This window comes from Ursus maritimus, unplaced genomic scaffold (assembly GCF_017311325.1).
Source record: "Ursus maritimus isolate PB19 unplaced genomic scaffold, ASM1731132v1 scaffold_22, whole genome shotgun sequence".
Lineage (NCBI taxonomy): Eukaryota > Metazoa > Chordata > Mammalia > Carnivora > Ursidae > Ursus > Ursus maritimus.
The window spans coordinates 4,582,225-4,607,012 of record NW_024424675.1 but is presented as its reverse complement, the minus strand read 5'-3'; the positions used below and the strand labels follow the sequence as shown (position 1 = coordinate 4,607,012).

The following is a 24,788-nucleotide window of genomic DNA, read 5'->3' as shown; positions in this document are numbered from 1 at the left end:
TTGAACCATTCTTGCATCTCGGGAATAAATCCCCCTAGATAATGGTGTATGATCCTCTCTGTGTATTGTTAAATTCAGTTTGGTAATAGTTTGTTGAGGATTTTTGCATCTATGTTTATCAGCGATATTGGCCTTTAATTTTCTTTCTTTTTTTGTGTGTGGTGTCTTTGTCTAGTTTTGGCATCAGGGTAATGCTGGCCTCCTAAAATGAGTTTGTAGGTATACCGCCTTCTTCATCTTCAGTTTTTTGGAAGAGTTTGAGGATTGGTACTTTTTAAAATTTTTTTTTAATTTTATTTTTTTTTCTTCTTTCAAATTTTTATTTATATTCTAGTTAGTTAACATATATTGTAATATCAGTTTCAGGAATAGAATTTAGTAATTCATGACTTACATATAACATCCAGTGTGCAACACAAGGGTGCTCCGTAATACCCATCATCAATTTATCCCATACCCTCTCCACTTCCCTTCATCAATCCTCACTTTGTTCTCTATAGATAAGAATCTCATGGTTTGTTTCCCTCTCTTTTTTTCCTCTTCCCCTATGTTCATCTGTTTTGCTTCTTAAATTCCACATGAGTGAAATCATATGGTATTTGTCTTTCTCTGACTGACTTATTTCGCTTAGCTTAATATACTCTTGCTCCATCCATATCATTGCAAATGGCAAGGTTTCATTCTTTTTGATGGCTGAGTAACATTCCATTGTGTGTGTTTATGTATATTTGTGTGTGTGTGTGTGTGTGTGTGTGTGTGTGTGTGTGTGTGTATCACATCTTTATCCATTCACCAGTTGACATTTGGGCTCTTTCCATAATTGTGGTTGATAATGCTGCTATAAATATCTGGGTGCATGTGCCCCTTTGAATCAGTATTTTTGTATCCTTTGGATAAATACCTAGTAGTACAATTGCTGGATCATAGGGTAGCTCTATTTTTAACTTTTTGAGGAACCTCTAGACTGTTTTCCATTGTGGCTGCACCGCTTTGCATTCCCACCAAGGTTCCCCTTTCTCCACATCCTCGCCAGCATCTGTTGTTTCCTGTGTTAATTTTAGCCACTCTGACAGGTATGAGTTGGTATCTCATTGTGGTTTTGATTTTTATTTCCCTGATGATGAGTGATGTTGAGCGTCTTTTCATGTGTCTGTTGGCCATTTGGATATCTTCTTTGGAAAAATGTTTACTCATGTCTTCTGCCCATCTCTTAACTGAATTATTTGGTTTTTGTTGTTGAGTTTGATGAGTTCTTTATAGATTTTGGATACTAACCCTTTATCAGATAAGTCATTTGCAAATATCTTCTCCCATTCTGTAGGCTACCTTTTAGTTTTGTTGATTGTTTGCTTTGCAAGGATTGGTATTAAATCTTTGAATGTTTGGTACAGTTCACCAGTGCAGCTCTCTGGTCCTTGGCTTTTGTTTGTTGGGAGGTTTTTTGTTTTTGTTTTTTCAAATTACTGATTCAGTTTCCTTACTAGTAATCAGTCTGTTCAGATTTTCTATTCCTTCATGATCCGGTCTTGGAAGAGTGTATGTTTCTAATAATTTATCCATTTCTTCTAGGTTGTCCAATTTGTTGGCATGTAATTATTCATAGTAATCCGTTGTGATTCTTTGTATCTCTGCAGTATCAGTTGTAACTTCTCTTTCGTTTCTGATTTTGTTTGTTTGAGCCCTCTCTTTTTTCCTGGGGAGTCCAGCTAAGGGTTTTTCAGTTTTGTTTATCTCTTTAAAGAACCAGTCTCTATTTCATTTATTTCTGTTCTGATCTTTGTTATTTCCTTTCTTCTATATACTTTGGGCTTCATTTGTTCTTCTGGTTCCTTTAGGTGTAAATGAGATTGTTTGTTTGGGATTTTTCTTGTTTCTTGAGTTAGGCCTTTATCACTATGAACTTCCTCTTGGAATGCTTTTGCTGCACCCCATAGATTTAGGTGTGGTGTATTTCCATTTTCATTTGTCTCGAGGTAGTTTTTGGCTTGTCCTTTGGTTTATTTGTTGATTGATTAGTTGTTCAGCAGCATGTTGTGTGATCTCCATGTATTAGTGATTTTTCCAGTTTTCTTCTTGTAATGACTTTCTTGTTTCATACCATTGTGGTTGGAAAGACGTTTGATATGATTTCAATCTTCTTAACTTTATTTAAATTTATTTTGTGGCCTAACATACGATCTGTCCTGGAGAATGTTCCATGATATTAAGTCTATCTGGTCTAAGAAGTCATTTAATGCTGATGTTTCCTTTTTTATTTTCTGTCCAGATGATCTATCCACTAATGCAGTGAGATATTAAAGTCCCCTGCTATTAATGTATTGTTCTAAATTTCTCCCATTTAGGTCCGTCTATGTTAGGTGCATATTTACAATTTTTTGTAATTTTTACAAATATTTACAAATGTTATATCCTCTTGTTAGATTGACCCCTTTATCATTATTTAATGCACTTCTTTGTCTTTTATTACAGTCTTTGTTTTACAAGCCTGTTTTGTCTGATATAGCTATAGCTTTGCCTGATATAACCCCAGCTTCTTTTTGTTTCTATTTTCATGGAACATCTTTTTCTACCTTTCACTTTCAGTTTGTTGTATGTCCTTCTGAAGTGAGTCTCTTATAGGCAAGATGTAAAGGGACTCCTTTAAGCTGAAAAGAAGGGGCACTAGTTATATATATGTGTGTATGTGTGTGTGTGTGTGTGTATATATATATATATATATATAATAAAATAGTCTATTTTAAGTTCATAGAGACTTAGTTTAATGCATTCTAAAGGTCTACATTTTTATTCCCTCCACCCCCATGTTTTGTTTTTGATGTCACATTTTACATCTTATTTTGTGTATCCCTTAACTAATCATTGAAGTTATCATTATTTTTACTACTTTCGTTTTTTAGCCTTCATACTAGCTTTATAAATGATTAATCCCCTACCTTTGCTATATATTTACCTTTACCAGTGGGATTTTTACTTCCACGTGTTTTCTTGTTGCTAATTAGTATGCTTTATTATATTTCTTGTAAGGCCAGTTTAGTGGTGATGAATTCCTTTAGCTTTTGCTTGTCTGGGAAATTCTTTGTCTCTCAATTCTGAGTGATAGCCTTGATGAGCAGAGGTTTCTTGGTTTCAGCATTTTGCATGTATCCTGTCACTGTTTTCTGGCCTGTAAAGATTCTGCTGAAAAATCTGCTAATTGTCTTAGGGTGGTTCCCTTGTACATAACAAGTTGTTTTTCTTTTGCTGCTTTTAAGATTCTCTCTGTATCTTTAACTTTTGGCATTCTAATTATAATGTGTATTAGTGCAGATCTTTTTGAGTTCATCTGATTTGGAATATCCTGTGCTTCCTGGATTTGGATGTCTGTTTCCTTTAGGTTAGGAAAGTTCTCAGCCATTGTTTCTTCAAATAAGCTTTTTGCCCCGTTCTCTTTCTTGTTTCTTCTGGGACTCCTATAGTGCAAATGTTATTCTGTTTGATGTTGTCCCATGGGTCCCTTAAGCTGTCTTCACTTTTTACATTCTTTTTTCTCTTCACTGCTCTGTGTGGGTGAGTTCCACTGCCCTGTCTTCTACATTACTGATTCTTTCTTCTGCTTCATCTAGTCTGCTGGTGAGACCCTCTAGTGTATTTTTCAGTTCAGTTATTGTATACTTCAGCTCTGTGACTTCTGTTTGGTACTTTCTTATATTGCCTATCTCTGTTGAAGTTCTCACTGTGGTCATTCACACTTCTCCTAAGTTTGGTGAGCATCTTTATGACCATTACTTTGAACTCTTACTCAGGTAAGTTACATATCTTCATTTCATTAAGAGTTTTTCTGAGGTTTTGTCTTGTTCTTTCATTTGAAACATATTCCTGTTTACTCATTTTACTTGACTCTGTCTGTGTTTGTTTCTATGGTCTAGGCAAAACAGCTACCTTTCCCAGTCTTGAAGGAGTGCCTTTGTGTAGGGGAGGAACCTATTGTTTAACCTTACCCTAGCTCTTGGTTGTCTCTCGACCCTTTGTGATTGTCTAAGCAGCCTGATTTATTCTTGATATGTCCCAGTTGTTGAGAGTGTGCCAAAAGCCTGTCAGTGTTTCGAAGGGAGAATTCATTCATTGCCAACCTTCAGGCTGATTGGAAGCCAGACCCTCAAGGAGACCCTTAAACAGCCCCTTTCAAAGTATGCAAATATATGCAATTCTGTGGGACTGCAATCATAAATCCTGCTGGCCTCCAGACCAGGTAATGTGGAGGTGTCTCTTGGGTGACATTTATAAAAATTGGGGCTTCAAATGAGTGTATAAGCTCTTTTCTGGGAGTTGCTGGCAAGCTATAGCAAGGCTGAGGGAGAGCACAAAGCTGGCATCCCCTGGCCTACTTTCTCTGAGAATACTCCATAGCTGCTAGATGTGAGGTGAATCTGAGGCCTGCCCTCAGGCTGGAGCTCCAGGACAAGTACATAGGTCTTTTTCACAGGAAGACTGGGGTGTGTTCCAGTCCACCATCTGTGCACTGCCTTGGGAGTGGTAGCCTGCCAAGAACCGTCTCTGTGATTGTTACAGTTCCATGGGACCCAAGAACACAACCCTTCCTGGCTACCAGAGCCAGGTGATCAAGGTGATACCCCTATGTGCACTGCGCATGCCTGAGAGTTTTAGCAAGGCAGCGGGAAAGTGCAGGGCTGGGGTATGCCTGCTGGCATTAGTGGGCACCAGGAAAGCACAAGGCCACAGGTGCCTGCTGGTTTTAGTGGGGCAGTGGAATAGTGCAGGGACTGTGTGTGCCTCTTAGCACTAGCAAAGTAAATGGGGAGCACAAAAATGACAACTTCCAGGGTCTCTGTCCCTGGAGAGAGTTCCAACAGGCTCCTTCCCACTTCAGCAGATGCTTTAAGATTAGCAAATGAATCTCCTTTACATATAATGTAGGTAGTTTTCAAACTGCTGCTTTACACTGGGCCCCAGGGTGAGTGAGTCCGCATGTGACCCTTTCAAGAGCTATACATTTAGGTCCCTTCAGCCCTTCAGGTCTCTACAGGTATAAACCCCAATGTTTTTCAAAGACAGGTGTTTTGGGGGTTCATCTCTTTGGTGCAGGTCCCAAGGATTGGGGTAGCTGATGTGGGGCACTAACCCCTCACTCCTCAAGGAGAAGCTCCGTATTCATGAAATCTCTCCCAATCGTGGGTCACTGTGCCAAGGAGAGGTTTTCGGCAAGGCTGCGTTCCTGCCTCTCCTACCATTTTGATGTAACCCCTTTATTGGTTGTTGTCAAGGAACCATTCAGCTAGTTTTGAGGTCGTTTTCAGAGAGAATTATTCCATATGTAGCTGTAGATTTGGTGTGTCTGTGGGAGGAGATGAATCAGGATTTTCCTACGTCTCCATCTTAGACCACCCCATCTTTCTGCACATTTGACATGAAATGCATTTAGAGTGTAACTTTGTATTCTCTGGTTAATGAAAATATCAGTAATTTTTACCTTATTCTGAATGTGATGTATAGGTTTTCTAGAATGAATGAGTTACTTCTATAATTAATCAAACTCTAATGTTTTATATATATATTATATATATTACAGGATATTATTTTGTGTATATATGTATATGTGATATTTATAATTTTGTCTTCATTTGGGGGAAATACATATTTTAGTACTTTAACCTAAAAAAAGTATCTCTCCTCATCCAGGTCTATTAACATAAGATTAGCCACTTCATTGGATACTCCTGGTGTTGAAAATCTTGTTAGCACACTCATGCTGAATAAAAGTATATTGGAGGATTTAAAGCAATACAGTGAGGCCCGCAGAGACCATGTAAGTACCTGCTATGACCAGATTGGCTTCCTTTTCCTTGTGATATGGGCCATTATGGCCTATGCAGTTTCAACCTTGAACCTTGAATCCAAGTTTCCTGGGATCTCAGTTGGAGATAGTTGGAGAATTGTACAGTGGTGGGAAGTGGCAGAGGTTGGAACATGGCAGCAAGAAAAGAAAAACAAAGGAGACTGGGGTTTAAGGATATGAGGTTGTTCTCTTCACTGGTATCCCCAAGGCGGGGTGCTGATCAGATATTCTAAATCCTTATCACAGGCATGAAAAATCTGGACTTGATCCAGACAAGTATCCTGAAACAGGATAGATCTCAGGGCTTAGAATAGGTAGATCTGACTGAGGTTAGGGAATGGTAGCTTAGGAATCTGTGCATGCCTGGTGCTCACCTAGCAACACTGGATATCAGACTTAGGACAGTGGGACCCCATTTGACCCTACTGAGTAGTGATTCTGTCTAGATGTTTTTGTTGAGCTGCCTACATTCTCAGGTAATGGATATGCTGTCAAACACCTGTATGACAAGTGTTGGGTTCTCTTTCTAGGATAGTAACTATACTATACTTTTGCCCTGGCAAAGGACAAGCTAGCAGTGGTCCTAATGTTTATACTGCTTTCTTAAGGACCATGACAGTTAACTTAATCAGACATGGAACAGTGCATGTAGTTAGAGAAATGCTTAGTCACTTTTTTGATAAATTTTATTTTGAAAAAAAATTTTATTGAACTATAATCAATAAACAGCTTGATAGATTTCACAATTTGAATACGCCATGTAATTAATGAGCACCTGTTTCAGGAAACAGACTAACCCCAGCCTGCCTGAAGTCCCCCTCATGCTCCCATTCAGTTACTTTCTCCCCAGGTTAATACCACCTTGACTTCTAAGATCACAAATTGGTTATGCCTCTTTCTGAACTTTATTTAAAAGGGATCACATAGTATGTTTTCTGATATCAGGCTTTTATTGCTCAGCACTGTGTTTGTGAGATTCACCCATATTGTTCTGTAAAGTATTTCATTGCGTGAAGATATCACAATTTATTTCTTCTTTTTACTGTCATTTGACGGAGTTTCCAGTTATTGGCTCTTTTGAATAAGCACTTTGGTTAAATTTTAAAGTCATCAAGAGGGAGACACCAAACACCTAAACACAATGAAATATTTGATATTTATCAAGGCATCAAATTAAAATGAAACTTCTCTCCAGCCCATGTTTTTTGTTTCGGTTTGTCTTGATCTTTTTTTTTTCTTTCTTTTTTTTTGCTCCTTCCCTCCTGACCTGCTAGTGCAGTATGATGTATCATCCTGGTTCTCAAAGTGAGTTTTAAGGAGTTATAGAGGTCTCTAAGACATAATTTTCGGGGTGGAGGGGTCTGTGAAGTAAAAACTATTTTCGTAATAAGAATAAGAAACTATTTTCCTTTTCCAGTGTATTGATATTCACACCGATGGTGCAAATGTAATGGTGGGCAGAACCTTGGGAGCCTCAGTGTGGATCAAGGCAGTGGGCACCAGATTTCATCGCCATTCACTCATAGTAATAATAGGAAAAGAGAGTCTAGTGAAGATAGCATTGCCCATCAACAGACTGGCTAAAACACAAGGAGGAGCACCCCTAAATGCTGGGGAGGATGCAGGGAAATAGGATCATTTGTATGTTGCCAGTTGAAATGTAAGATAATACCATTGCTCTGGAAGACAATTTGGCTGTTTCTTCAAAAACCTCAGTGCAACAATCATACAACCTAGTAATTGCACTCCTGGGCATTTATCCCAGAGAAATGAAGACTTGTACATGAATGTTCATAAGCGGTCAGGATCAGCCCAGATGCCCTTCAGCAGGTGAATGGGTAAACTGTGGTACGTTCGTGCCATGGAGTAATACTTAACAATACAAAGGAATGAATTGTTGATGCATACATCAACTTGGATGAATCTGCAGAGAATTGTGCTGAGTTGGGGGGCAGCGGGGGAAGGAAGCCAAACCCTAAAGGTTACAGACTGTATAATTCCACTTATTTGACATTTTTGAAATAACACACTTTTAGAAATAAAAAAGAGATTATTTGTTGCCAGAGGTTGATGATGAGAGGAGAGCAGGGACTAGATGGGTATGGTTACTGTAGGACAACCCAAGGGATCTTTGTGTTGGAACCATTCAGTCTCTCGACTGTGGTGGTGGATACATGAACCTCTACAGGGGATAAAACTGTGTGGAACTTGACACACATATACACAATCACATCAATGTGCATTCCCTGCTTGTCATATTATACTTGAGTTTTGCGGAACATTACCATGACAGGATACTGGGCAGTGTGTACAAGGAATTTCCCTGTATTATTTCTTGTAATTGTTTGTGAGTCTACAGGTATCTCTATATAAATTTCAATTAAAAAAAAAAGGAAAAGCCAGTTTCACTTGAAGCAGTGAAAATTATTAACTTTATTAAACTTCAATCCTTAGATACATGTATTTTCAGTATTCTGTTGTGGCAAAAAGAGAAGTGCACATAAAGCTCTTCTGCTGTAGATTGAAGTTACTGGTTGTTTCAAGAGAAAGCATTTCTGCAAATATTTGATCTTCACGTTGAACCAGCCACCGTGCTCATGGAACACATTTTTACTTGATAGAACAGCTGGCAGGCAAAATATGGTTATTCGGTCTTGGAGAGTTGGCAGATGTTTTCTTAAAAATGAATGAAGTGAGGCTGTCACTCTAAGAAAACAACTGACAGCGTTTGTTCCCTCTGATAAAATCCACGCTTTCAGTAAAAAATTAGAATTTTGGAAAATCAGTACCTCTCCTCATGAGCTTGACAACTTCCAAAAACTTAGAATTTGTTCTGATGAGGCTGGTGGTGATATTACCAAATGTGATGCTTTGATATTTTGTCATAGGTCAACATTTGGAAAATCTGTGTAAGTTTAGGGAACCAGTATGTTCTAGATAAAACATGATCTTACAAAATCACGCGTAAGTGAAAGATTCACTCAAACAACAGAATAGACAGATGAGTTTTAATGTAACAACATGTACCAATTTATTGATATGGTTTCAGATTCCACACTGCAGCTCATCTTTAAAACAGTACCACTTGTTGAGTTTTGGTGGAACATCAGAAGAGAATATCCATAGTTATCTGAAAAGATTATTTAAATACTTTCTGTTTTCCAACTCTGTATCTTTGTGAAGACAGATTTTTTTTCATATATTTCAACCAAAATAACATATTGCAACAGATTGAATGCAGAAGCAGATATGAGCATCCAGCTGTCTTCCATTAAGCCAGACATTAAAGAGATTTGCAAAAATATAAAACAATGCTACTTTCCTCTCTAAATATTTTTGTCAATTTTTAAATTTTGTTTTAATTAGTAAATTAAACACAAATGAATAAACAAATTAAAATTTTTCTCAGTTTTAATTTCTAATACAGAAACTACTGATAGGTATCTATTACACACATACCCCATGCTCTTTGGAGAGTCCTCAGGGAATAGGGGTCCTGAGATCACAATTTTTGAACCACTGATGTAGAGCTAAAGAAAATGGATTCAAAGTCAAAGGGACTGTGGTTCTGAATCACAGATTCATCCCTTACTAGCTGGAAATCTTGACATGTTCCTCAACCCCCCCAAGCCTTATTTTCTTGTACGTGAAATAGAGGTAGTGATAATATTTACCTTGTAGGAGTGAGGATTCAGTGAACATAGGGAAGACATTTAACTTAGTACATGGTCCAAAGGTAAGTACTGATGGATGTTGGCTCTGACATTGTCATTATGTGACCGTGCTTAAGGCCCACTACTGACTGCTTACAGAAACCTTGATAGTTATATTTTTAAAGGCCTTAAAATACATGCTTATCTTTTCAGGATGGAACACCAATGAAGGCATTTGTAGCTGAAGTTGCAGAACAAGTAGTTGGCATTGCAGTGATCAGAGATGAAATGGTAAATTGTGAAATAGACATTGATTTCCTCTTTGCGCCCTTTTATATCATGAATTAGCATACAATGCCTCTTTTTCATTTTTGTGTATTTAATATGAATGCCTTTTTTGAAGGCTACACATTTTTTTGGAAGGATATAAATCATCATCTACTTGCATCCCACTTGGTTGACTTTGATTTCCCTTTTTTTTTTCAGTTTAAAATATTACAGAGAATACATGAAAACATTCACATTTTTAAAAATTCAAATAACCTTCCATCAGGACCACCAAAAAAAAAAGGTCTTACTTCTCTCCCCCAAAGGATTACTACTATCAATAGTTAGGCATCAATCCCTTCCTACAGTCTTTCTTGCACTTAATTATATGCACTCTGTGTGTGTGTGTGTGGCCAATTGGACAAGTAATTTTATTTTTTTCCTAATATACAGCCAGTTCTTACTTAATATTTATGGCTGAATAGGTCATTCTTTTCCTGCTGATTCAAAATGCCACCTTTACATGATTAAATTTCCATGTGCCTGGGTCTATTTTTAAACCCTCTGTTCTGTTCCATTCCATGGATTTATTTGTTATCTGCTGTATTATCATACTTTGTTATCTGGTAGGGCAGTCTTTTCTCACTTGTCTTTTTTTTTTTTTTTATAAATTCTCTTGTTTTTAATTAGATATTACTCCTCCAGATAAGCCTTATAATACTTACTATGAACTTATTTGCTTCTTCATGGTTTTTATAGAACAATTCAGACCAAATCAACAATTAAAATACTGAGACTTTCTAGGAACATGGCTTCCTGTATTGGTGGTGGTGGTGTTGAATTCTTTTGGGTTCTTCAATAAAGTTTTGTGGCTTTTAGCATACAGGTTTCTTGTGCCAGATATTTTGTTTGCCCATATAGGTTTACTCTCTGCCCTGTTCTGTCCCAGGGAGCCTGACCTGGTGGTCAGCATCATGGGTGCCTTCACCCCTCAGCCTCTAATTGGGTTTGGCCAATGGGGAACCCTAAGGAGAGGAAGGGAAGAGAATGAGGTTGGGATGCCTTGAGCTGGCTGGTATCTCCATTGAGTTTCCTGACCTTTTCAAGGTGGTCTCTTCTCCAGGACCCTCTCAATTTGGATTCTAGTAACTAGTACCTCCCATGCCACCCACCTAAGGTGGTGATAGCTTGCAGTTGCTGCTACACTATCCTTACTGGTTTCCCTATCCCCTGCCCCTCCTTGTAAATAGTCTCTTTGTTAAACCCACCTCCAGTTATCCTAATTTGAAGATACCATCAGTTTCCTCCTGAGACCCTGACTGATACAGTCCTGGACATTTATGATTTATTTTTACTTGTTTTATATTTTTCTGGGTATTGTGATTAGATACTTTTCTTTTTCACTGTACTTTCTAAATGTTTATTTTGGTATGTGAGAACAATACTCATTTTTGTATTGTGACCTTATATCCACCCACCTTTTGGAAGTCTCTTATTAGCTCTGAGAGCTTTCTATTCATTCTCTTTTCTGGTACAGCCTCATTTCTACCATATTCTGTTGGCCAAAGGCATTACAGAGCATGCTCAGATTCCAGGGTTGGAGAAATGGACTCCACTTCTTGATATGGGTGTGGCAAAGTCTGTCTACCAAAGAGCATGTGGGATGCAAATTACTCTTGTAGCCATCTTTGGAAAATAGAATCTGCCACACATCCTTTTAAAAATATTTATATTTTATTTCTTTTTCCAGTTTTATTGTATGTTTAGAATACCATTGAGTAGTAGTGTTTATAATGGGTACTATTGTGATGTTCTTGATTTTAATGAGAGTGAGTCTATATTTTCCTCCATTTAGTATGTAGTATTTGCTGCAGGTTTCTGGGATATATCCTTTATCAAGTTAAGGAAGTTCTCTTCTATTTCTAGTTTACTAAAAGTTTTTATTCTGAATGAGTGTTGAATTTTATCAACTGTTCTTTTGGCATTTAGTCAGATGACCATATGGCTTTATTCCATTAATGTATCCTTCACCATTCTTGTTCTTGGGTTTATTTCTCTTTTTGACTCAGTACATCTTTGAGTAATTCTTTTAGAAACAGTGGTAGATGCATACATACATATACAAGAAGTTTTCATTTTGTCCTCACCCTGGAATACTCATTAGGCTATATATAGAATTCTTATTCCAACTACTTCTCAACAGATTGTTGATGTTTTTACTCTCATGGTCTTCCAGTGTCACTGATAAAATGTAATCCGATATAAATAAATTTTGTTTGCTTTCTGTCTTGAGAATTAGTTTGGTTCTTTTCTATCCCTGAAATTCTGAAATTTTACTAAGAAGTAACTTATGCCTCTACTGAGTCTTGGGAATATCTTTCTTCTATGATTTCAGTATTTTTTCCCTTTTAGTTTCTTCATTCTCTTCTTCTTAAATTCCTTTTAAGATGGATGTTGGACCTTTGGAATTGTTCCTTCATTGTCTCTTAACTTTCTTCTCAGTTCTTTATCTCTTGTATTTCTTATTCTTCATTCTAGGAGACTCCCTTGATTTTGTCTTCTGGATCCCTAATTCACTCTTCATCCATGTCCATTCTGTTATGCAGGCCTTCTCTTGGAATTTTCTTTTTAAAAGATTTTATTTATTTATTTTAGAGAAAGAGAGAAGGCACAAGCAGTGGGGAGGAACAGAAGGGGAGGGTGAAGAAAAAGGAAAGAATCTCAAACAGACTCCATGCTGAGCGCAGAGCCCGACAGAGGGCTCGATCTCACAACCATGAGATCATGATCTGAGCCAAAACTGAGAGTTGGACTGAGCCATCCAGATGCCCTTCTATCTGAATTTTCATTTCAGGGTTCATATATTTAAATTACAAGTCTCTCCCTTGTTCTTTTCTTAACCAACTGAGCCACCCAGGTGTCCCGTCCCTTGTTCTTTTCTTATTCCTTTTTGTAGCAGCTTGTTTTTTATGTTATATGCAGTATCCTTCTTGGTATCTCTGAGGACACTGAGTAGAATTTTTTTCTAAAAAACTCTCTTCTGTTCCCTGACTCACCTCTTTTCCCCAAGAGTAAATTGTAGTTTCTCTATCTGATCTTTTGCATTTGTCAGTTTTCCCCGAAAGTCATAAATGAAAGATTACAGTATCAGTATGGCTGGCTGGCATGGGTATCCTTGACAGATGTGCTTCCTCACTGCATCTCTCAGTCATTGGGAGGGCTGCCCATCCCAGTCTCTAATTGGGAAGGGACATCAGTTGTCTGGCTTCTTCTAATGGTCTTCAATGTAGGTGGTCCTGACAGGTGATGGGCAGGTTAAGAGGGTGTAAGCTAGTGTTAGAGAACTTTGATACATTTCCTTCCAAGGTAAGACTACTTTGCTTTTTTTTTCTTTTAAAGATTTTTGTTTATTTATTTGAGAGAATGTGAGAGAGAGAGAGGGAGCGAGCGTAAGTCAGGGGAGAGGCATAGGAAGGAGAGGGAGAAGCAAGCTCCCCTCTGAGCAGGAAGACTGTCTTGGGGCTAGATCCCAGGACCCTGAGATCATGGCCTCAGCCAAAGACAGATGCCTAACTGACTGAGCCACCCAGGTGCCCTGTAGACTACTTTTGTGTCCCCCATCATGCCACCTCATTACTTTAAAAATATTTTTTTGTTGTTATTTTAAGGGATTTGGGATGGGAGGAAAATTAGGTGCACATAGCCCATATGCTGTTTTGAGCCAGTACCTCTGTAGGCTTTTTGTTTTTTGTTTTTCAGTAATTTCTCAGCCCTACATTTATTACTCATTTTATTTTATAATGAGGGATGCCTTCTTGGTAATTAAAGTCTTAGCATGTTAAGGCACTTATAGGGTCAGTGCAGATGGAAAGGTCAGACATTGTCAGAATTGCCCTCATGGACTACCACTGGCCTGGTTACCCTGAACTGCCTTTCCTCTGCGCTTTGTAGCAGAGGCTGTAAAGACAAAGGACCTTGATGGGCTTGGATACAGACTTCAGTTTCCTGAATTTTCCAGTGCCAGCTTTGCTGATTACAGAGCAAATCAGGTTTCTTGCATTCTGCAATTCCTCTTTTTGGAAGTGTGCTTTTAGGACAATTCTACTGTGGAAAATAAGAAGAAATATAAGTAGGTGCTTTCCAATGTGCACGTAGTTTGATTTTTCCTGCATATCAGGTGTGTTTATTGCTTTTGTAGTGAGAGAAAGTCACACTCACTCTGGATGGTGCCTCCACCCCACAGCGTGCACTATGGGGAAGAGAAGCAGTGCACAGTTAGCATGGATGAGCCTCTGCTTCCCTGCCTACAGTGTGGGGGACCAAGAGTGATGGTCAGAACTGGACCCACAGAAGCAGGAGCAGAATGCCTGATATTTTCTTGTATAAGTAAACATCAGTCCTTTAAATTACCTTCCACAGGCTAAAAATAGAATACTTGAGAGGCATAAAAAGTTTAAGGAATGCCTATGGATGAGGCCTAGCCTTGCGGTTTTATTGTAGGCCAACCCAGCCACACGTGCCAGTCAAAGTGTGTGAGCTGTGGGATGGCACGTTTCCATATTAATGGGTGAAGAGAGAATTGTAGTGAGTCCAGGGAGCACCAGTGGCTGTGTTTGTCCTGCTGCTGAGTTTTGTACATGTTCAGTCAGTCACACTGACCAGCTGGTGCTCCCCTTGTCCAACAGTGGTGATGAGCAGCCATCCTGTCACCTGGCCACTAGCAGAGGCTTGAGGCTCTCTGGGTTTTTAGCAGTCACAGCTGTAAGGAACAAACTCCAAAGCTGTGCAGTCACCCTTCAGAGAACAAGCAATCAGAACTTTCAGGAAATGTAATTTTCCGTTTTCAAAAATTGAACAGTGAAAATGAGGTAGTAAATCACGGAAGAGAAAAGCATGTTTCTTACTATTGCACCTAAGGTAATTTTTAAAAGATTTTCATGACAAAATGCATGCCATTTGCTTAAAACATCCTTAGATGTCCTTTCCCCTCCTCTTTTTTAGGATGTAGAGTACATACGATCCCATTACAACATTGAAGATTTCATCTACTTCAGTCACCACCAGCGCGAAGAACACGGGCACCTGTATCATTTTGCCCTGAACCCTGTGTTTCGTCACTACACCAAGTTTTTTCTGAAGGAGATCCTCCGTTTAGGCTATAAATCCTGTCTCTACTACCCTGTTTACCCACAGATCAGGGAAGGCAAGGTAAAAGAATGTCATCATTCACTTTTCCAGCACATCAACCTTTGTGATGTCATTTGTGTCGTGTGCCATATTTTATTCCTTCCTCGTTAAATGGATTTGGATTATAACATGGCTCTGAATTTCAAATGGCCACATTGGCCCTTTTATTTAATACACTATGGCAAAAGCCCAGAAGACTGAACTTCTGAAACATTTACAACCATTATAACTAGTAGAACAATTTGTTGGCTTTTCCCTATTGACAAAGCAGACTGAAAAGTCTGCAAAAATGCTCTAAGGGGCATGGAAGTCAGATAATTTCTTATGCAGCCTTAGTGAAATGCCAAAATGATCCTATCGTGTTCTTCAAGCAAAGAACATTTTCGTTTGAACTCATAGAACAAATCAGTTCAATCCTGTAAGATCGGTGTGCTCTCACAGCATTCCAAATAAGCCCTATAACTCCTGCCGTAAGAGTGATGGATAAAAAGTGGAGATGTGGGGTGCCTGGGTGGCTCAGTCATTAGGCGTCTGCCTTTGGCTCAGGTCATGATCCCAGGGTCCTGGGATTGTGGAATCGAGCCCTGCATCAGGCTTCCTGCTCAGCGGGAAGCCTGCTTCTCCCTCTCCCACTCCCCCTGCTTGTGTTCCCTCTCTCGCTGTCTCTCTCTCTGTCAAATAAAGAAATAAAATCTTTAAAAAAAATGGAGATGTATGAAGGTGATATAGTAAATACCTTTATGTAGTAAATACTTTATGTAGTAAATACCCCTGTTACTCTACCTAACACTGTTATAGTTACGTAGACTAATCCTTTTGTAGTAAACACCATCTACTGTGTATCCATACATGCAGAGATAGCAAGCTCTTCATTTGCTTCCATCTTGCTTTCACTTATCCTGTTTAGTCTTCAGAGCACTTTTCACTAGCTAAATTATCTTTTATCATGAAAGCAGAGGTGTTTGTCTTTTTTTTAAAGGTTTTATTTATTTATTTGAGAGAGAGAGAACAGAAGCAGGGGGAGCAGCCGAGGGAGAGAGAGAAGCAGACTCACCGCTGATCTGGGAGCCCAACATGGGGCTTGATCCCAGGACCCTGGGATCATGACCTGAGCCAAAGGCAGAGGCTTAACCAACTGGGCCACCCAGGCATCCCTGTTTGTCTGTCTTGTTCAAAGCTACATCCCAGCCCGAGTGCCTAGAAGAGTCACACACATGTGTGCATGTGCACATCAGTGTGTATATACACCCACACACACATGCACACACACATGCACTCATAGCGTCCTGGTTGTTCCACAGGCAAAGGTCTCTTCAAGCTGCTTCTCAAGGTATTGCTTCTGACAAGTCGATCCCTCTATCACTGACAGCTGGTCCTCAGCTCCATGTAGACTTGAGAGGTGATGAGATTCAATCACTAGGCCAGCTAGAAGTTGTCCCATCATATCCCATTCATGACCAAAATCTTTCTCATGCTCTGCCCAGAGTCCAGGATGTTGTCATGATTCTTCTTTGTTACCACAAATGAGCTAAGCAGATTTTTAAAAGAATCTGATTCATTAAACTTAAAAACAATCTAAAATCAATCGGTACATTGCCCAAACCGGTAATTTTGGCAATGTATCTTATTGAACAAAAGTCTTTGGGGGAAGTACAGAGGGAATGGGGAAGAAGAAAAAACATGGAAAAGATTTTCAGCGAGAGGTAGAATATGCCCCAGTGATGATTTTTTTCCTATCAAAATGCAGTGTGATAGCCATGTGAAAGCCCTAAACTTGAACTTAAGGAGATGGAAGGTGACGGTTCTGCTGGAAAATTCTGGTCCCACACATTTTCTTTTAACTTTGCATTTGGCAAGTTGCCAATGCGGTGACCTTCAGAATGTGATATTACATTCTTACCTTTTATTCATGATGTTGCCTGCATGTGCCAAGGTTGGTCCAGAAAGTCCTTTTGCAACCATAATAAAAAATAGTATCTTTGACATTTCACTGAACATTTGCATATTTACCTCAATCATGTAGAATTTGGAACGTGTTATACACTATTTCACATAGGATATAGAAACATACTTAGAGACAGATTTTTCCTCTCTGCACTCCCAGTTCATTTACATATATACCTTTTAACAAGTGTAAGAAGCAATACCAGGTAATTTAGGTAAGAATTTCCAAGTTCTGCTATAAATCCCTTGACTATAGTAAAAGTGGACGTTGGGCTTGCATCATGAAGATGGTTTCCCCCACACCCTCCTGCTAGGACATGTATTGAGAGACCCTCCAGGCATAAAAGCAGAACTCTAGCTAGGAATTCCTGGGTTCTGTTTTTCAGTGTGTAAAGTCAGGGTGTGAAGTTGAATGGTGAAGGATTTTAGAAATCCCTTTTAGAAACTCTTAGAAATGCCTGACAGTGGCGGGGGGGGGGGGGTCTCGAATAGCAGCTAAGTCATACGTAAACTATCTTATTTATTAAGCTACACCTAGTTTTACTTGCTTTGTGTTCCAGTTTAAATTCCATAAATATATCATTAGAGATTCTGGTGTCATGGTTTAACTCTTAAGGTTTAAATGGTTGAAATACCCTGAGTTAGTGTCACCAGAACCCCCTCAGATTTCATAAATGTGAAAGGAATAAAAATCACCATGTTCAGTTTTCTCTGCCAAGTTTAAAAAATGGGGTAAAATGAATATTTAACACATTCTCCTAAAACATGATTTATCATAGTCTGTTACAGTAAGCATAAATCCGGCTCATAATTTAGCATTAATGTAAGTCAAAATAATATAATCCAATTTCCCTACCCCCTACCCCACTTTCCAGTTTCATCTTTTTGTTTTAAAACACTACTTTTATCAACAAAGGTCCAATTGAAGTAGTTGTGCCTTTCACAAACAGGAGGATTTCCACGTCCGTGCTCAGCCTCCCCTCAGATGACATTTTTATCTATGTGCCTTCTTAAAGCAGCTTGTGCCAAACACGCAAAGGTTAACAGGACGCAGATAACACAGCTTAATGGGGTCAAATCAAGCTGATTCATGATCACTATGGAGAAGAATATCCTCCTGGGGAAAATACTTGTACTGAAAAATCCCATAAACCAAACCACTTGTTTATCTGTCATTCCCACAGAGATAGTAATGTAATTACTCTCGTAATTATCTTCATTAGTGTCAGGCATTATCTACAATTCATTCCTCTGCTCGAAGAGTATGTTTGTTTATTTGCTGATTTTCCCCCCTCTCCGATTTGGCTGGGTGCAGACTTTTGTATTTGTAAAGCCGCACGCAGGCATCTGTGCTGCACGGCCCTGACATGCTGGCCCCTAAAACAGAGATTGCTGTCTTTCAGTTTCAGAGCTCCTATGCCCACTCCCTGACATCCGCCCTTCATTACTTGGTTCCCGTGCGGCCGCGACGACAGATTGTCTATCCTCTGGAAAAGCTTGGCATCAACGCTCCATCAAAGGCGGTCTCCAAGGATCCGGTGGGTAGCCGGGCGGCAGCAGGCAGGGAGGCGCCGTGCCAGCTCACGCGGGCGTGGCAGATGGGGTGGCAGCACTGTCTTCTCGGGAGCAGGCTGCTTCTTAATTACAGGGAGCCTGGAGCTCGTGCCCTTACAGGGGCGCCCTGCCGAGGCTCCCCTGAAGTCCTTCCCTCAGGTGGTTATTTCATAGAAACCTGAAACAGGGGTGGCCTGGAAAACAGACCCCATGGGACGCTTTGTGTGCAAGGCTGGGTCTTAGCACAAGTGGCCTGGAGTCAGACTCCCAGCATATTTCCGTTTTCTTTCTCCTTCCTCAAACGCAGATTCTGCCTTTCCATAGATGTTTTGTTTGCAAGGCAAAAGTGGTCATTCACAAGGCAGACAAAGCTGACAGAGACAGTAGAGCTGGCTGCGTTTGAGATGTGTGGGTCCTTAGCTGGGTTTGCTTTAACTCCTCTGTGGGGAGTCAGGACGATTCCCAGGACCACATTAACTGCCCTGGGGTGGCACAGGGCTTAACCTTAAAATGAACAACCCTGGATGTGTTTATTACCGGAACAGAAGAAACCAAAATAGAACCTAGATTGCACTTTCACTGAAAATGTACATATGTGTGTACACACGGCCATGCTCAATGAATTAGCTGGAAAAAACATGATCTTGTCAAGTTGACTTACATATGTAGGCTTGTAGTATTTGTACGCACTTCCATTTAAATAAGTCGAAAAAAAAATCCCCTCAGTGTGCTGATGTTTGTCCATTGTGAGAGGAGAGGAAAGAGGAAAGTGGAAGGTTTAAACTCTCCAAAAGGTTAGCCAAGGAGTTGCTCAATTCTGTGCTCAAATAAAGAGCTTGGGCAACCCCAGCACTACAGGAAGTATGTTGTTCTGCTGCTCGCAGCTCCCACTCTGCAAACGAGTGCCCTGGGTGGGGTGGGGGAGGGGCTCCATCAAGACCCGGCTTAGCAGCACCTGCTCACTGTAACCAAGGCTGCTTAAATTCTGCATTCATCTTTACATTTGTAAAACAGACAATAAATTTATATTTCTTTTTTTTAAAAACTGCATTCACATAGTGCTTTACAGTTTGCATTTTTTCAGCATACTCCTTTTTTTTTTTTTTTAAGATTTTATTTATTTATTTGACAGAGAGAGACACAGCGAGAGAGGGAACACAAGCAGGGGGAGTGGGAGAGGAAGAAGCAGGCTCCCAGTGGAGCAGGGAGCCCAATGTGGGGCTCGATCCTAGGACCCTGGAATCACGCCCTGAGCCGAAGGCAGACGCTTACCGACTGAGCCACCCAGGCACCCCAATAAATTTATATTTCTTTTCTGATAAGTTCTAAATTTATATTTGAGGAGCGACTAAAAATCAATACCAGTTCTTTCCTCTCCTAACTCTTTATTATGGAAAATGTCAAGCATATACCAAAGTAGAGAGAACCAGATAAAGCAGGGCTTCTCATGCTGTCTGTGCTGAGGGACCTTATCTTCTTTTTTTTTAATGTACAATCCATCATAGACTGATAGTTTTATAAAAGGTGAATTCCTTAAAAATGAGTTTGAAAACAAAGGGAGACAAAACTCAAGTCCAGTTATTTATTATTAGATTTAATAGACACAGAATTAGTCTGTACAATTGTTATAAAAGCTGCTGAATGCTTCTCTCCATCTCTATGCTTGCATCTTCAAAGACCAATGACAGTTTGCAGATGGGCACCTGTCTCAGACCACATGTTGAGTAGCACTGAAACTCCCAGATACTTGGCACTGGGCTTCAAAAATCTCTAGTTCTGGCAACTGCTGGCCAGTCTTGTATCTTCTACACCCCCACCCACTTCTCATTCCTCCTTATCATTTTGAAGCAATTCTCAGATGCATTTATTTCATCCAGGATCATGGGTATGTTCTAGGTAGCAGGGCCCAGGGCATTGCAGCTTACACTCTGTCCATGCTAAAGTGTGCCTGAGCCCATCTGGAGGACCTTTGGGATGGCCACCAGATGGTCTGTTTTCATGTAGAGATCCTGGGATTGGACTCCTTTGGAATGAAAGCTAAGACCCACAGGTTTGGCCCAAAGAGAGTGCTTTGGGGTCACAGAGGGTGGCTTCTTCTGTAGCACCCTGAAACACAGCTTCCATAGAGTCATGCTGATCCCAGGAGAAGGTGCCTCCCTGCCCAAGGATGCAGCTTCTGTGTCAAATCAGGGTAAGGAGGAGAGATGCTACCCTTTTGCAGTCACTGCTGAGACTCCTTCAAGGATGGACAGACCATATTACTGGGCCAGGAGAAGCCCTCACATGGCTCCAGCGCCTTAAGCCAGTCCAGGAAGGAAAGGAATACAGAGCTATCATCTGGTTATCAAGAGCAGTGTTTTTCTGAATACCAGGAGCTTCTCCCCACCCCGACCCTCAGGAATCTCTAGAGGCTGGAGCTCCAGGTGGGGAAAAAGCCAGAGAAAATATTTTGTTTCATGATTTCCCAGGTTGGTATGAGTTGAAATCATTACTTAAACATTTAGTAACCTTTTCTGTGGTGATCTCAGTTGCCGCGTGTCCCCTGTAGAGTCCTGGCTCATTTCAAGGCACAGCAGAGGATGGATTGTTTAAATCACTGGTCCGGGAAGACAACCCCTTACCAGATGGGTGGGGCTGATGGTTGGTACCTGCTATGTTGTGCTGTGTTGTCTATTGTATCAGTGAATTTTGACTTCTGAAGAAACACTTCTGCTGCTACTGATTGTACTCCTCCTCAAGAAGGTTTTAGTAAAGGTTTAGATTTAGCAAACAAGATTTAGTAAATATTTTAGAAATCTTTAAAGTTTGGTCAAAGGATTATCAAGACCATAATCCACATGGGACAGGACTGGATATTCAACTGTTAAAATGCTAAATTATATTAAATTATTTTTTTTCTTTTGAACATTTTAGTTGGATTTAAGGCTTCGGCCGATTATCTGAGACAAGGTGAGCCAAATAGAAATTTTTAGGAGGGATTTCTATAAAGTCCTAAGAACATTGTTTTCTTAGCAGAGCAATAGTGTTGCAGCCATTGAACCTAGTGAAATTGAGTGACTATCATTACTAAATGAACTCCTTTTCTTTTCCCCTTAAATTTGCTATCCACTCCCCTAGCACATGAAGGTTATATGGCTCCCTCACCATGTCCCCACATTTCTCTGTCTGGGCACTTGCCTTTCGTACCTTTTATCCTACTTAAACCATCTCAGAGTGACCATCCATTTCCTTGCTTTCACCTAGGAAGCCAGTCTTCAAGGGAACAGATCACTCCAGGCATGAGTAATGGGATAGAGAGTGTTTCATCTCGGTGGGTTGCCAATTTGAATCTGGCACAAGCCAGCAGTGATTGAAATTCATCACTGCATGGCAGGGAAATATGCCTCCACCCCACCTCAAGGTGGTTTCTGCCTGGTTTGGATGATAGGTGTCCTTGCCATAATACCTTCCCTGTCGTCATTATTAATTGACAGCTTGCCCCATATCAGGTCAAAAGAAAGGACCTGGAAAACACGTAAATGATTTTCATCACATAGTACAGAGGTAGGTCCCAAAGATTCATCATAATATCTCCACAGTTAACTAGTGTAGATTCATGGATAAGAGAGAAGGCTTTTTTCTGACCAAGACCATAACCACATGGGACAGGCTTGGAAGACTCATTTCTCAGCTTGAATTGGCCATCTTGGTCTCACATTGTGAGAATTATTGTGAGGGGAATTTTTTTTTTTCGCCCTCCCCCCCATGAGGGGAATTTTTTTTAAATGAATCAGCGCATGGCCCACATGCGTGAAAACTACTATCAGGGAAATACTCAAAATTTGGCTGAATTAATTGAATGGCCGTATTAATTAAAGACTGTGGAGCAGTTTGAGCCACACTGACTTTGGAATGGTTCTATTTTCTTTCCTTTCCTGCTCCCACATAGGGATTCAGAGATGACTGTGACTCCTGCCCTCTGGGAGCTTACAGGCTAGTGTCGGTATTACTGTGGGACTGTTCTTGTTAGTTAAACCAGGGGTGGGAGAGGGCCACACTGACCCTGGTATTGAGAGCCGGACTCAGGAAGAGGAGCCGCGTTGGGGTCTGCACAATCATGCGGTAGGGAATGTATTTGTTCCGAGGACTGTTTCCTTTCTAAGACTAAGATTTTAAATGAGTCTTATTTGTGATATGAAACACAAGATAATCTGCTTTGAGCTGAAACAGCTCCTACCCTTGCTTCAGTCTCATAGATGCTTCCCATCATTCACTTCAGTGTCTTTAGTTCTTCATCTTGGTTTACGGGATTCATAGAATTATATGAACTCATCTCTCTTTCTTCTCTTTTCTTTTCTTTTCTTTTTTCTTTTCTCTTCCCCTCCAAATTTTTGGGACCAAACCAAGCCATCATCTTTCAGATGACACAGGAATCTTACTTTCAAGGCAATTGATGCCTGTTGTTATTTTTTGTGGTGGTTTATTAGTGAAGGTCTTTTAAAATCTTGACTAATGAATTCTTTGAGGCCTCCATTTTCCCTTTGTCCTTCTACAAAGGAAAATGACGGTTTATTTAACCCCCCCTTTCTCAGAGCTAAGTGCTGGCCCACTTTTTCCTGGTATGTGATCTCTCAGAAAGATGTCACTCACTGGCATTCAGTTACCATTTGAATTGTCCCTTTTCATCTTGGCTGTTCTTCCCCAGTCTAGCTATAATTACCATCTGATGGACTGTTACTGGATACTGTTTCACTTGTGCATCTGCTGCCCTAGGAAATTGCATTATTCTCCCAGCACCTGCTAGATTTTCCCCAGTTTGATTGTTCCCCAACCCCTTCTTCAAACTTGGAAACTTTGGCTGCCCATGGTTAGACTTCCTTGATTGTACTTGTGGTCAGGGTGTGTGGATGTGTTTTAAAATCACCCCGCTGGCATCTCCTTGGTAGAGGTTGCTACAAATACGCGTATTTTTCAACATCCTATGTGCACTGACCATCTTAATGTGACCATGGTGATAGTATCTTGAAATGAAATTAACTCACTTTAAATCACTGCCCATGAGTCAAGTGTGCTTTTTCAAGCCATTTCTCAGCCTTTTGCACTACCTGTACGAAGTGTATTTGCTCCTATTTATGGTGAACCCTTTTCTCTGACATTCTTAGAATAACTTACATAAGTTCCTTCATGAGCTCTTTTCCCCCCCTTCAAACAGTACAAGTTCCATGATCATTTCATTCTAATTCTCTGAACACTCTCTAGTTTTGTATTTTATGCAGTATACACGTGTACATCAGCATGACTCATGTGACATCAGTGATTTATTCTCGTTATTCTCATAATTCCTTCCTCTTAGAAAGGTTACAAAATAATAACAGCAGCTACTTGTACCGACAGTATCGAGCTCTTATTGAAGGCTTCCCGCAAATCATCCCATTTAATGCTCACATCTGCAAGTGTAAACAGTCACTTCTACTACCCTACCTCGATGTACCTAAAGAAAACAGGCTTGCAGGGAAGGAGGGTAAATGACTTGTCCGAAGACTAACTCATTGGCAGAGCTTCAAATCCAGGCAGTTGGATGCCAGAACCCCTGCCTTCAACCATGATATATATATTCTTTTATCTAAAAAGTGAAAGCGTTGCTATCACAACTCATTGTAGGAGAACCAAACCACAGAAAAGGAAGATGGCTTGACAGAGACCTTTTGGAATCTCCCAGATCTTTGGCACCAGCTACTTAATCAAAAGGTGACCTACAGATAATTGGCTTTCCCCCAGAGGTGTTTGGATTTTCCTCTTGGGTGAGTCCTTCATTCTTGAGTCTGATTCCTGGCCAGCCTGACCCCGGCCAGGCTCGGCTGGGAAGGGGCAGACGCACAGGGTCGAGCTGGTGTGCCAGGGTCAGTCTTTAGACACCAGCTGATCAGGCTGTCGGCACTTCTGTCTCCAGGTTTTTGTTGCAGACCTTTTTGAAATGATAGTGGCAGCTGCTGGGAAAGGAGGGGAAAAAAATTAAGATCCCGTATATAGGTTATGTTATAAGTTTCTCCATATTCAGTTCCATGCTACATGGGGCTTCACAGTGTTCTTAGAAAGTACTCAAGTAAATGCCTGGATAAGTGTCTGAAGGTTTGCTTGGGAGGCCGGGAATGGAAACGATATGTACTAGTGGCATAATTGACAAGCCTGGACATTATTTAGAAATTGGGTTGTGATAGAATGCCAAAATGAGATCTTTGGGGTGTGATAACCTAAGAGACTGTGAAAAGTAAAGCTACTTCTTAACAATCTCAGCATCATCAAAAATCAATCCTACATCTTATCCTCATTTTCTGGAATACTGTAGGACAATCAATCTCTCTCTCCCTCTT

At 40.2% G+C, this 24,788-nt stretch overlaps 1 protein-coding gene across 1 annotated transcript in view; it reads left to right on the top strand.

Moving 5' to 3' along the window:
- Positions 1–24,788, top strand: part of CFAP61 (cilia and flagella associated protein 61) — a 286,086-nt gene that overhangs the window by 110,377 nt on the left and 150,921 nt on the right. The window contains exons 13-16 of the mRNA XM_008710053.1: positions 5,677–5,803; positions 9,700–9,777; positions 14,755–14,961; positions 18,288–18,422. Of these exons, the coding sequence (XP_008708275.1) occupies positions 5,677–5,803; positions 9,700–9,777; positions 14,755–14,961; positions 18,288–18,422 (547 nt within the window). The remainder of the gene's footprint in view (positions 1–5,676; positions 5,804–9,699; positions 9,778–14,754; positions 14,962–18,287; positions 18,423–24,788) is intronic.